The sequence below is a fragment of the Sander lucioperca genome, chromosome 5, assembly GCF_008315115.2.
Source record: "Sander lucioperca isolate FBNREF2018 chromosome 5, SLUC_FBN_1.2, whole genome shotgun sequence".
NCBI lineage: Eukaryota > Metazoa > Chordata > Actinopteri > Perciformes > Percidae > Sander > Sander lucioperca.
Window position 1 is genome coordinate 8,467,688 of NC_050177.1, and position 14,754 is coordinate 8,482,441.

The following is a 14,754-nucleotide window of genomic DNA, read 5'->3' on the forward strand; positions in this document are numbered from 1 at the left end:
TAAGACAAGCAGCAGATCTATGCATTTAAGAGGAGAAAAACCAGAGTTGAGAGAATGAGCAAGTCGGAGAGATATAGATAACTCCCATATTCTTCTCTCTGGGGATCCATTATCTTCCCATAGTTGTAAGGGAAAGGCACACTGCTTCCAATCCTAAGGTAAGCTTTTAGGCAAAGACCAAATGTATCTAACAGTGTGTTACAGTTAGAAAAATGAATAATTCAAAATGCCTCTGCTTTTAGGAACAGATGGTCTCTCACTCACTCTGAAAAAATGAAAGAAAATGAAATGGTCACTGTGCCACTGATTATTGTGCAGCTCAGTCTGAGGCATTATTTTCAGCACATAATCTAGACTGCATGAAAATCCTCCATTATCATTGGAGAGGAGCAGTCAGGAGTAACCTAATGACACACATGTTGTTGCACATGCTTCTGCTGCATTATACTTAAATCGGAGGCATCAGGATAAACCCTCACTTTTCAGCTGTAAGCAGATTTATGTCTTTTCGTGAAATTATTTGATCCACGCGGAGCAAGAGTCGCCATAATGGCACAAACCTGAAGTAAACATCTAAAGAGCGATCTGTGCGCTCTCAGCTAAACACCCCGGGGTCACAAACCAGGACAGCTCAAAACACTAATGCAGGATGTGGATGAATACTAATCGAGCCATTAAAATGTGCCATAGCACCGCCAGTCAGTCCCAACAAAAACACAGACTTTGTTACAAAAAGAGAACAAGTGTGAATCTTTTCATGCTAGGCCTGTAAACTAATCCTTGAAGATATTATAATGTACTTTCCTTTAGATTATATTCCATCACATCTGTGACAAGTACATATTGACACATCTGACTGTGTTCTCAACAGCTGAGTGATGACCTGGTGGTGAACCAGGTTTTTAAAGCATGCAAAGGATTCACTGGCAGTTTCAAATCCCAGCTCATGTAAAACACTGACATCACTCTGAACTATTCCTCTTCTAGCATAACTGGATTTTAACACAAAAAAAAATACTGCGAGAGATTTGACCTCCTAAAAGATTACTTCCGACAGTTTAATGCTGCATTCCCATGAAGTTTGTATTAAAATCCATGCAGCAAAGTCTAACATAGCCGCTAAAAAAAACCCTAGAAGCAATGATGTTGAACAACACTGTTGATCCTACACATCCCATAATGCATCTCAATGGCGTTTTTCGTTATAGCCTCCCTCGCTTTCCCAAGTTTGTAAGACAGGCTTTCTGTTGAGGTCTCCAAGACACCATGACTATGACATCCTCAGCATAATTTATGCAGATTAAAACAAAATCTTAAACTAGGGATGCACCGATGCCAGTATCGGGTATCGGTCCGATGCCGTGCACATGTACTCATACTCGTAGTCATAAAATTACACCGATACTACCACACCCGTTAACACCTCATAGCAATGTGACAATAACTTCTCCGTCAAGCAGGTATAGGCGACGGAAGAGGAGCAATGCCAGCTGTTTGGAGATTTTTGGCTGTAAAAAAATAACTAGGCTCTTGGCAAACGCATGATTGCACTTGACGACCAGCCATTGTCAGTCGTTAATAATACTGGGTTTCGACGTCTTCTCAGTGTACTGGAGCCGAGCGATTCCCAGCCGTCACCACATCACAGAAACCGTGTTTCCAAAGCTGCTTTGTGAAAAAGCACATCAGCAGCCTGTTGCCCATAAACTTCACCACTGATATTTGGAGTAGCGGTGTTAGCCCAATGTCTCTCATCAGCTTAACGGGCACAAACATGAAGAAAGCGATATTTCAATCCGCTTCTACACAGCGCTGTTTTAACAACCACAGTGCTACTCGGTAAATAGCGATTTTTTTTCACAAACAGGCTGAAACGAAAGCTCTCAGTGTGTAGTCTAACTGTTATAGTTTGCCACAAGTCTTTAAATTTGGGCAAAATCTTGTGAACTTAGCTGCTGGCGTAAACAAATCATCCTCTCCGCTGGATCGGTAAATCCACATGGGTACTTAATAGAGGTGCAATATATACTGACTCAATATCGTTATCGCAGTATATGGAAAGTGTCGAAAATAAGTATGCAATATTTAGTTTATTTTGTGGAGCGCAGCGTCCCGTCCGTTGGCTGTGTGGCTTAGTTGTGTTTGATTTAGAGCCCGCTCGAAACGCTGTAATGATCCTGTTTCATTGGCCGGTTACCGTGCCACTTGCACATGTTAGTACACGTCAGCGCACAGGTCCACTACGTGACAAACCCTATGTAATGTACCATGTGTGTGCATATTTGGACAGAATGACAGTGTGATGTGAAGAAATTGATAGAGACAACAAAACGGAACGAATCAGAGAAGCAAAAGAAAAGTTGTGTCCTGTTCTCTTTATTTATGTATTTTATACTGTCCAACCAGTAAAACATGTCCTGTTCTGTAGACATGGTCCTTATTTATTTCTTTATTCATGTTGGACCAGTCCAATATGACAGTCAGTTGAAATAAACCTTGTGTTGTAAGAAAACTTGTTTTATTTGTTATGAATCTATTTTGATACATTTTCCCATAACCTTTGTAATTTTACATATGTTTAAAAATATCAAAATTAATATCGATATCACAATATTCATAATCGATACCGCAATATCACATTTGGTCAATATCGTGCAACCCAAGTACTTAATATGCACGTGAATGACGTCATCGGACTTTGTGTTTTTCATTCTTTCTAAACTTCACTCAGTATCGTGTTATTAGTAATTATATGATTTATTTGATTGACACTAGCCCGGGGAAATGTCCAGGCCCAGGCACTGAGCTTTGAATAGAAGAAAGGCATAGTCCTTTGAAAATACTGCTTTGATCTAATGGACAACAATATCAGAGAAGGCCAAAATCATGTGTGTCTGAAAAAACCCTCTGACCCCAGAGGGATTATTAAGTACTCGTATCGGTACTCGGTATTGGCAAGTACCCAAATGTAAGTACTTGTACTTGATCTTAAAAAAAAGTGGCATCGGTGCATCCCTATCTTTCAACCGCAATCTTTGGTACAAGACTTCAGAACTCCAGATCTGATTCTCTGACGTTACTTTATAAAGACGGTGCATCATTTAAAACAAATCTCCCTTTTAAAGCTGTAAAGTTTTTGGCTGTTTGGGAGCAGCAAACCAAAACTGCAAACACAACATTGACATGTCATTGCCTTAAATAGTTGTCTGTTCCCACATCCAGCGGATATAGAGCAACATAACCATTTATTTAGAGTCATGTTATACATTATATTTACTCACAGGAATACAGGCTAGGCTCAATGGTTATTTCCATCATTCCAACCACCTCCATCAATATGCCATTAACAACACCATTAAGTCTTAACAATGGGTCATTTCCCTCCCTTTATTATATGCATTTATTGTGGCTGTAGTCAAGGCTCTCTGTTTTGTAATCTTCTCTTTGCAGCATGAATAAGATCCAGCTGTCCTTGTACTCGGGGTGTCAGCAGCACATACTGTGAAGTTTGGGTTGCTTTCAGTTGGTTTGAATGTCACAAATGTCACCATGACAAATACTTGTGTATTCATTTGATTCAGAGAGTGCATATTTGCATGAAACAAGAAACGCCTTTGAAAACTGTCAAAAGGAATTTTAATGCCCCACTGATATATCAGGCGTGGGGATTATTAATGAGGGTTAATATGGGTACTTACAACAGCTATCATGCAACAGTATCAATGTGGCGCCATTGTATTACAAAGTAAATAGTTTTGTCAACAACAACAAAAAGAACAACAAATAGCCTCAGGTGGGCGAAGTGCCAAGCAACAACCATGCTCCTGTGACAAGTGTGCAATCAGTGAAAAGTCTCCGCCACCTTGAGCGCGACAGCAACACATTTTCTTTGTGAGAAGGAATAGTTTCACAGTAACGTTCGCTTCATGACAGGAAGATTGCGGTGCAGTGGTTGAAAGCACCTTTCAGCAAAAAAAAAAGAAACTCTGTCAGCCTCGTTTGTGACATGGAAAATAAACGTCACGGGCGATAATGGGGACCTCTGTGAAGGTATGTTTTTAGTCAGATCATAAACACGGCCCATTAGAGACGGCAGTGGGCCCTCAGAGATATCCCAGCGCACATGGGAATTTAGAGTGTGACTTGATTTGTGTGAAAATATTAATCTGGGGAATTCTGGTGTGAAATGACTTTCATGTTTACAAGAGATGAACAAGTACAAGTAGAAGGAAATTGGCTTTACTGATGTCGAATTTCAGAACATATTACATAAACACGGGAATTTTTTTTTCACAAACTGCTGCTGTTGTCATGATTCCCAAAATTCACAGCTTTGATCGATATGTTGCAGCAAATTACAGCAGGAGAATATTTTCAATTTACTTTACATTCACTTTTATTGAAGCACTATTTTGGAGACCTCAGAATAAAAGATTGAAGTTAACGTCTGGCTGCTTCAAGTGGTTTCTCGGCAGCAAATAACACAAAAGCAGTGCTTTACAATGAACAAATACAGCTATAGGTGTGTTTAAAAAGAAACAAGAACAGGACATCAGCTCAACAACCCAGATTCTTTTAACCAAACAGGAGGTCAAATGTCCAATTCAATATGTATATATTCAAAAGGATGCATTGAATCTTACAATACAAAACAAATCAGCCCCGGTAGTTAGGAATCATGCATCATCTTTGTGCCAAAGCCGTGTCAGAGAGGACGAATCCATGAAACCCTTTTAAACACACATTACCTTCTCTGAACCTTAAAGCCCTGACACGCCAACCCGACGGCCGACCGTCGGCAGAAAAGGCAGTCGGACTGATCAGTCGGCTCCCCGAGGTCCAAAAAGTGCCTTGGAACACACCAAAGCGACGCCGACTTGAGCGTACGTTCTGCGCGTGCGCGAGACGTAATACAAAAAGAAATGAAAACCGGAAATGACGAATGCGTCACGTGGGTCTGGCTTCTCCAGCTGACCGATAATGGCGGCTTGTTCGAAATACGATCTCGTATTTTACTAAAATAGTTCACTGAAACGTGTTTCTGAAAACATTTTAAGCGAGAAATAGGCCATGCAGTTGCTGAATCTGTCTTCATTTCAGATCGACAAAGGTCAGTTTAAAAGATTTTCGTCAGATTTTGAGAGGCGTTCGTCACTGATCCAGCTCGCCATTTCTGGGTTAGCACTCCACCAATCAGATTGGTTATTGAGTCCGACTGCCCGCCCTCCGACCCAGCAAGTCAGGTCAGACAAAATGAAGACCGACGGCCCCTCCGACGGAGACAGCACGGAACATACCGAACAGACTCAAGTCACCGACCTCGCCAGACTGTCCAACGGCCGATTATCGGGTTGGTGTGTGAGGGCCTTTACAGACATTCAGCGCGAGGGGCAAGAGAGAGTCAAGTGACTACGTTTTAGGGCTGCCACCTCTTAGTCGATTAGTCGACTAATCGGTCGTTTTGGTCTTAGTCGACTAAGATTTCTTTAGTTGTTGAGTCATTTTTTTTATGCTTATTCATGCTTAATTACTCATTTCCAAGAAACTTATGAGCACATTTCTGGTAAACACAATATTTAAAGTGGTGCTTTTGCAGGATTAATTGTGGAGAAACTCAGTTTTACAGATGGTTCATTAACTACATTTATATTGTGCTTTTCTAGTCTTAACCACCTCTCAAAGAGCACAGCTCTGTCGATTACATCAACTAATCGATTAATCGACAAAATCATATAATAAAGTAAATAATAAAGTGTTAGTCGACTAAGAATTTCTTTAATCGAGGACAGCCCTACTACGTTTACATGCACATAATATTCTGGTTTTTGCCCTTATTTCGAAAAAGACAATATTCCGACTAAGCTGTTTACATGGCTAATGAAAGTAACTAATATTCCACTAATATTCCTGTTTACATGCAGCCGTGCAAAACTTTTTCTAAGTTTACCAGCGTCGGCGGACTTGTTGGACTGTGCGAACACAGCCTCCCTCTTTCATTTCTTCAACCAGCTTCTTGAAAAGGTCAGCGTAGTAATGTGTGCGCATATCCAAAAACCTGTTGATATCCAAGTCTTTGATAATGTTTAAAAGTAGCTGTGTTTCTCCTTCTTATCTGGTCTGCAGCCTTGCAAACTGTTGGCTGGTTGGTTTGTTTACAGCAACCATAGCAACGCACAGAGCTGACCATAAGCCGTAAACAAGCAAGAGGCCGTAAACTGCCGTAAAAACCCTGATTGAGACGCATATTCCGAATGCGATGTATACATGTCCAAAGAATGCCTCTAAAACCTGAATAATACCGGAATATCCCACATGTCTTAATCTGAAAATGCGTTATTCAGAAAAAGGCCTTATTAACTAGAACATGCTGTTTACATGACATGTATCAAATTCGGAATATTGTCATATTCGGAATAATAGTGGAATATTGGTGTGCATGTAAACGTACTTGAGATAATCCATAAGAGTGAAAAGCAGTCAACCTTCAGCTGTCGTCACTACGCAGCGGGGCTGTGCAGGGTCTCGTGCAAGGTTATCGCTCTCTTGTACACTCTCAAGGCAGTCCTTAAATGGATACCCCAGGGCGGGAGGCTGAGATACCCTTCATATGAGAAATACACTGAATTTGATTCAACAGCTCTACTCATTTGATACGTGTTGAAATTGAAGCTGATATTTTCTCTTTTTACCCACTGAATGAAACACTTAAGGTTATTTATCAATGGTATTCATTAGGGCTGGGACGATATGCTTTTGTCCCAATTCGATTCTGTCACGACACATGGGTGGCGATTCGATTTGTATTGCAATTTTTTTTATTTATTGCGATTCTAGTATTTCGTATTGTGATTTTCTTTTCATATTTTAACAAAAACAAAAGTTGAATAATACACTTCTAGAGACAATATAGCATGAGGCATTTCTAAAAAGTAATTGTTTGCCAAACAGCTTATTCTGCCATTGACTCGTTTGGTGTTTGGTGGATTGGATGATTGAAGTTTGAAGAAACAAGTCATATTGGCAATTGAACAATTTATTCAATTCACAAACAGGAGCCTCAGTAGCGTGTGGAAGAACCATACACAGCCACAACAGCCTGACACCTCCTCCTCATGCTGGTCACCAGCCTGGTCACACACTGCTGTGGGATGACATCCCATTCTTCAACCAGCAGTCCTGACCTCAACCCCATTGAACACTTGTTGGATCAGCTTGGGTGTGCTGTTCGTGCCAGAGTGACCAACACAACCACGTTAGCTGACTTGTGACAAATGCTGGTTGAAGAATGGGATGCCATCCCACAGCAGTGTGTGACCAGGCTGGTGACCAGCATGAGGAGGAGGTGTCAGGCTGTTGTGGCTGTGTATGGTTCTTCCACACGCTACTGAGGCTCCTGTTTGTAAAATGAATAAATTGTTCAATTGCCAATATGACTTGTTTCTTCAAACTTCAATCATCCAATCCACCAAACACCAAACGAGTCAATGGCAGAATCAGCTGTTTGGCATTGGCAGAGAAGATTTGGCAAATTTTTCATACATACTCAGCGCTGCTGCTCATCCCACAAATGCATGTTCCTTACAAATGGGGCACCATTTGAAAGGAACTAAACAGGCTTTCCAATGGTATAAGATTTATTATTATTATTATTATTATTATTATTATTATTATTATTATTATTATTATATACATTTTGTGCTAAGTTTATATATATTGATTCTGGGGAAAAGAAATGATTTTCATAATCGTCGTAAAAACAATAACGATACATACGATTTTAGATTTTCCCCCCACCCCAACAGAATATCGTCGGATGGTTTGGAGGACTTGTTGGAACCAAAACAGTAAAGTTGTGGGGCAGACAGCTAAACAATGAAGTGAAACTCACTAGAACGCTCCATAAAGCTAAGGGGAGCTACAGATTCGGGTGATTATACTCTGTAGGTCCATTACTATGAGCGTCTCCTTTCACGTTGTCATTTAATACATTGCTATAAAAGAATATTGACTATATATTGATAATGATATTGATATTGATGATTCTCTGTCTGGAAGTGACATTCCCTGTTATTTTCCCCGTTATTTTTTTTTTTTTTTTGTGTGTCAGTAATGTTTTATCATGTATGAAATGTTTAGTTCTAGTTGGACAATTTATGGGTTACACTATTGTGTTTTGGCTGCTATAATATGTTTTCTTTGTTCTTTATTTTGTGCAAAGTAGAGTATGATGTGTGTGGACATTGGACCGGAAGCTGTGGATGAAATTACTTTTGTATTGGTGACATATAATTCCGTGTGGGATCGGCCACTTAGTGGCATGACACGTAAATAAAATATCATATCATACTATAGCCTCTTTCATTTATATGCATACCAGGAAGAATTGCTGGCGTCCTCTGATTGGCGGCTTTTTGGTGAGAGCCTATAGTCTCTGTACTGTACTGTACTGTACTGTATATATGGTGCTGTTTGTCTATATGATCTTTATATGACCGAACTCATTGTGATCTGTTCATGTGTGCAAGGATGATTAGATGCAGTAATTGCCATGATTGCTTCTGATCTGTGAGAATTTCTTCATTTATTCACAAAGCAAATGAAAAAACCCAGAGAAAGCAAGCAACCGCAGCCAAATGATGCCCATTAGTGCCGCACGCAGCTCTGACGAGTTATTGCATTGGTCCTAATTGCAAACTCAGACACACGCCCACATGTTTGCTCATGGCGTCTCCTACATTTCTGCCTCATCTAACACACATAGTTAGCAGGGTGAGAGCTGGGGGTCGTGATCAAGATCACGTCTTGAAAACCCTGTTGACTCAGGCTATATTTGGCATTTCTTGGCTCCTAGCGGTGGCATTACATAACAAGGGGCGCTTTCATTAATTAGTATTTCAAAATATTAACCTTGCATCCTCCCCAGGGGCCGAAGTGCACTGATGCCACACTGATGTGCGAAAACAACAAAGCCGCAGAGGGCACGTCTGTGTTTTGCTTAAGATCTCGGTGCCTTTTAGCGACAGCCAGGCTCGGAGCCAAACACATGCAAGAAGCTGGACCTGTCTGAGCGCACTGCTTGATATCTGGGAAAAAAAAAAAAAAAACACTAACTGTCTATAGGCAGACTGCTCTGAGACTAACTTTACAGGTTAAAGTGAGACAGGAGCAGAAGGCTGGCAGCTTGTCTGAGGGGCTGGTGGCTGTCTGCTGAGATTTACTCGTGTCTTTTTCAATTTCAATTCATTTACATGCTTAAAAAGGCCAAAAACATTCAAGAAGTGTTGTGGCACTGCCATGTAATCTCTGCAGGAGGGCGATAACGTGCCACAACAAACTAAATTTCAAAGCAGAGAAATCAGGTTTGATTTACTTCTGGCAACAGTCTGGGCTTTTTGAGCCTTTGTTTGGCAACCGTCTCCTCGGCCGTAATCTAATCTTTAAATGATGTCATCAGCGACTGTATTGAGGCGTCGTCAACATCCGCCGACATGACTCAAGCATGAGGCACACAGTGGTTTCCTTCACTCACGGTTGTTTCATCAAGAGGGACTGTGAGAGGCTTTAGTCGGCCTTCAGCCATATGTGTCACTAAGTAATGAGCAGGAGGGGAGAGTGGACACAAATCACCAGCTAAGGCTTGTTTTTGCATTGATTAGTTCCACGCCGAGCACGCCAACAAGCTGAGTCTGAATACAGCTCAAGATAACACATTTCAGTGAGACGCATTAGGGTCGACACTGATGCCGTCCTAATTGAGATTTGGTTTGTGTGAGAGAGAAAAAGCTGCTGTGTTGAATCGAACACAATTTGTGAAGGAGACTGTTGTTGTTTTAGCTCACAATCACACAGAGGATTGTGAAAACACAATCAAACCCTCCCACCGCGCCTCTTCAGACCAACAGAGAAGAAGTTATTGGCTGGACACATAGACAAAAACATATATCACTATAACTCTTACATTCCTATTTCTATTATACAAAAACAACAGAAGAAAATCTCCCGGTTTGGTATTTATTTCAACACAGCTCCCACAGAGGTTGTGAAGCCTGTTTGAATCCTCTTCTCTCAAGTATTTTATGAAAATACACATCACCCTATGGGTATGTGCAGTATCCATAGGGTGTATGTATGTGTGTATAGATAGATAGATAGATAGATAGATAGATAGATAGATAGAGAGAGAGAGAGAGAGAGAGAGAGAGAGAGAGAGAGAGAGAGAGAGGGGGTTGGAGGAATAAAAGAAAATACCCACTCCACATTAATGGATGAAAGCAGATGGTGTGGGTGTTGAAAAGTGCCTTTAATGTTGAGAGGTGGAACCAGTTTATAATAATGGAGCAGGGCGAGTGGCAAGAGGAGTCACAGAGCTCAGGATTTATAGTGAAATGATAGTATATCATTGAGGAAGATGTAAAATAAAGCTAGACTCATAAATTGGCCCAGGTTGATATATCGGCTGTTATTAGCTCATTTCAGACATATTGGTATTAATGTGTATGTCAGCCAATAGGTGACAAGAAATTGCACAACTGAAATGCCAAAGATATGTTTGATGTAGGTTAGAAACAAACAGAGAGAAAGAGAAGACTAACAAATACATTTTCCACAATTATTTAAAGCTGCTTTTAATCAATATTTTGATATTAACAATGGATCCCTCGTTGCCGGGTTGGTTCAGTGGGTAGAGCAGGCGCACATATACTTGGAGGTTTATGCCTCAACGCAGAGGTCCAGGGTTCGGTCCAGGGTTCGAATCCGACCTGTGACGATTTCCTGCATGTCTTCCCCTTTCTCACCTAGCTGTCCTATCAATTAAAGGCGGAAAAGCCCAAAAAATAATCTTAAAAAAAAAAAAAAAATGGGTCACTTGACTACGTGTATGTGAAAGAGAATGCTCGTAAAAATAGAGTTGCTCGTATAGTGACAAACCCACAAGGAATCAGCAACTGACTCTGTAGTTCCCCTCAGCTTTAGAAGTATTTTAGCATCTTTCAGCTCATTGTTTTGGTTGAACTCTCTGAGGTCTAAGGGGATTTTCATATATCTTCTTAAAATCCCCTTTTTAGGGTATTTGCATATAACTGATCCCCATGTGTTTCTCATCAAAATGTTCAGAACAAACTCAGCTTTCTGTATAGTGACGGCCACATTATTTTCTAGAGCAATGTGTAAGGAGAGAGTTTGGCGCTAAAGCTGAAACGTCGATGTTGGCTTTTTAAAAATTCCTCAAATCTCTTTTGAAAACAAATCTTTACTCATGATGTGTTGACGAATTGTTTCGGTGCTTGAAATGACTTTACCAAAGTCTTAGGTTATACTTGATTAAAATAGTAAATAAATGTCTGAAATGAAATTTTGTAATATCGCTTTTTGAGTAGGAGTTTTGCCAAACATCATTCGGACGCGCCGATGCGTCTTTCGTCCTCATAGGGTTAACGTCCCGCAACTTCATTATTTTGGGTCACTGCTTTTATCAGCGTCACTTTCGGCAGATGTTCCCATTGAAAAAGCTTTTAAATCTCCAGCACCAAAGAGCAGACAGACAAAGTTAGCGATAAGAAGAATATTGGACTTACATCCACTTGGTTGCCAGTAACAAGACTCCTAATGAATGCTAATGTTGCTAATGTATCTGCTGGATGTGCAGATAAGCAGGATCAACATAAAAGCTGATAATGTCAGTGTTGTGTTTACAGCTTGTTTCCTCCCAAGTGGCCAACAAAACTCAGTTATTGCCGGTTTATAAGTGCCATTTTCATGTAAACGAACACAAGTTATGTTTTACATTCAGGGTTTCTCACCAGAACGCATTATGTTTATTCTTGAGACCTAACAAATATGTTGAGTGCATTTCCTTCTTTGTAGAACATTTGAAAGCTGATTAAAAAATATATATTTTAACCTGCATTGTTACTACTACTAACTCTCAATCAGCACTCTAGCATGAATGAAACCACATCAGGCCACCGTGTAGAGACATTGCTCATAGTGCCATTAGTGGTCAAAATCTGGATCTTAAATGTTGTGTATGGTATCTGTTTGTGTAAATTAATCAATTATCATGTATTTTTTTCTGATTTTTAAAACACAAATATTGATATAGGGTTAGCAGCGAAGACTTCCTTTCATTTCATTTTATATCCACTGAGTTAAATTCAGTTTAATTCGCTCAAAGTTTAAACCTGAAACGGGCCATTCAGACCTTTAATACATGAGAATGAAAAAACATCTGCACTCTCATGAATTGTTTTTTTCTGAGCCCTGCTTTTATTTGGGGTTCGGATTAAGGCTCCGAAATGTAATCTGTTATTAGAGCAATGGTTAAAAAATATATATATATATATATATATATATATATATATATATAATCCCTTTCTCAAAGGTAATCAAAATGAGCTTTTAAAAGCATTTCATAATAATATGTTTGCATCCTCAAAACCATTTTTGAGGAGAGGTGCAGGCTTGTCAGACTATGACACTATATCCTGAGAGTTTATGTGCTCACAGCTGAACTAAAAGTGACAGTTAAATGGTTTCATTTTGGCTACAGTGGAGCCTCTTTTGACCGCCAATGCTGCCTAATGGCCTCCCTGTGTGACCACCCCAGTGCTCAGGGGGCACACTCTGGGAAAATGTGCATCTTATTGCTTTAAGCTGGTGGTATTTAAATTACAAATGAATGCATGTGTGACATTTCCACTTTGGAATTCATTTTTTTTGTTGGGAGGATGTACCCACAGCTGTCTGGGAAACGTTGTTGAAATGCAACTGAACACAACATTTACATCCATCTGGAGGGACAGAAAACATGATAAGACAAATACACTATGAGGCAGTCACGCCATATGGGGTGTGTGTGTGTGTGTGTGTGTGTGTGTGTGTGTGTGTGTGTGTGTGTGTGTGTGTGTGTGTGTGTGTGTGTGTGTGTGTGTGTGTGTGTGTGTGTGTGTGTGTGTGTGTGTGAGTGAAAGAGAGAGAGAGAGAGCACTTTTAAAATAGATAAAGAAGATTTAAAAAATATATTAATATAATATCTTACCTGATACGATGGTGATGAATGAGACAGTCACAAGAAGTACATTTCCAAAGTTCATCTCCACTCTCCGGACTCTGCAGCCTCTTGACTCAAATGCTCGATTAAATCAAACCTCCAGTCAGAAAATCACCCAGATTTGTCTTTTCCTTCTTTTCTTTTAACTTAAAACACGTCAAACTAAAATAAAAACTTCCATGTCACTCCCAGAAAGCCATGACAGCAGCAGCAGCAGCAGCAGCAGCACCGCCACCACGGAGAAACCTTATAGCAAAACTCAGCAGCAGCGCTTCTTCATCCCCGCATAGTCACACACATACACCGGCTTCTCTTCAACATGCCCCGGTGCTGCTGAAAAACTAAACAAAAAAAGAGCTTTAACTATATTTAGCCCAGGCCATACGAGTATTCCTCTCTGTCTGTGTCTCTTTCTGTCTCTCTCTGTCTCTGTCTGTCTGTCTCTCTCTCTCTCTCTCTCTCTCTCTCTCTCTCTCTCTCTCTCTCTCTCTCTCTCTCTCGCTCTCTCTCTCTCTCTCTCTCTCTCTCGCTCTGCTCTGATCCGGGCAGTTGCAGGTTGCGGCGTCAGTTTGAGCGAAAATGAAGCGCTGCACATGCCGAGCCGAGCTCCGCACTCCCTGCTATCTGCAACAAATCCTCGGCAACCTCCAGGAGTCAGTGTTTTAAAGAGACAGAGACGACATCTGCGCCCTGTGTGTGTGTGTGTGTGTGTGTGTGTGTGTGTGTGTGTGTGTGTGTGTGTGTGTGTGTGTGTGTGTGTGTGTGTGTGTATGAGTCTCCTATATGAGAACCAAAAAGTCAGTGGAATGAGATCAGACTTATAAAAGGATGGGCATAAGCCAAGTGATAGGCATAAAAATGAACCTTGTATTTTGGGTTCAAGGATTAGGTTGTGAATTTATGCGTGACTAAAATAGACTTTAAGGTTTAGGGTTTGGACATAGACCTTTTTCACGGCATACATGTTGACATGTCATAGTAGGAAAAGCACAGGTGTATTCAAAACCATTAATGATGGCTGCATTCCACTTAGGAGAGGCCCTGGTGTTGTGCATGCTGACTCACTGAAATAAATTACTGGGACACTTGATGGAATTGAGCCATTGTTAAGGTTATCAATTTCAGCTGTGCTTTTCCTACTATGACAAGTCAAAATGTCTGCTGTGAAAAAGGTCTATTGCATTTGACTCTAAAATCTTGACATAACATAAAGTAAAAAGTCTTTTAAACAAGTCCTAAAAATAGGATTGGGTCTGTTATTGAGGAAATGTGTTAAAATCAAAATGAGCCTTGGGTTTAGGGTCATTGTAGTTAGGGGTGACTAGATTGTTTTAGATTTTTCATTTTATTTTCTTCTGACTTCCTACTAATTTGAACTTTCACTTCACTAAAATAATTTGATAATCCTGATTTCTTTTTAGTCTCAAAACTAAGACTCTAAACGGTGATGAGAGGTCACACGTTCATATTGTTGCATTTTAAGACGGTTGAGAAACCACCGGGTTAGAGAGGTCAACTTTGGGGTTTACAACAGTTTTTATAAAGATTTCAGATTAACGTTAAGATTGTGATTTCAGGTTTTAGGGTTTGGAAGTCTAAAATATTTTATTTTAGCAAAACCCCTGATGGGAAACGACACCAAAGTCAAAAAGGGATACAGTAGTCCTTAGAAAGACTGGAAATTCAAGTGAATCCAATGAGGG

The 14,754-nt window shown here is 40.3% G+C and overlaps 1 protein-coding gene across 4 annotated transcripts in view; it reads right to left on the reverse strand.

The window, feature by feature from the left end:
* zgc:77784 (uncharacterized protein LOC402947 homolog) overlaps positions 1-13,476 on the reverse strand; it is a 73,408-nt gene extending 59,932 nt beyond the window's left edge. For all 4 annotated transcript variants that reach the window (XM_031296407.2, XM_031296406.2, XM_031296408.2 and 1 more), the window contains exon 1: positions 13,040-13,476. In XM_031296407.2, the coding sequence (XP_031152267.1) occupies positions 13,040-13,094 (55 nt within the window). In that variant the 5' untranslated portion in view covers positions 13,095-13,476. The remainder of the gene's footprint in view (positions 1-13,039) is intronic.
* Between the last annotated feature and the right edge of the window lie 1,278 nt (positions 13,477-14,754).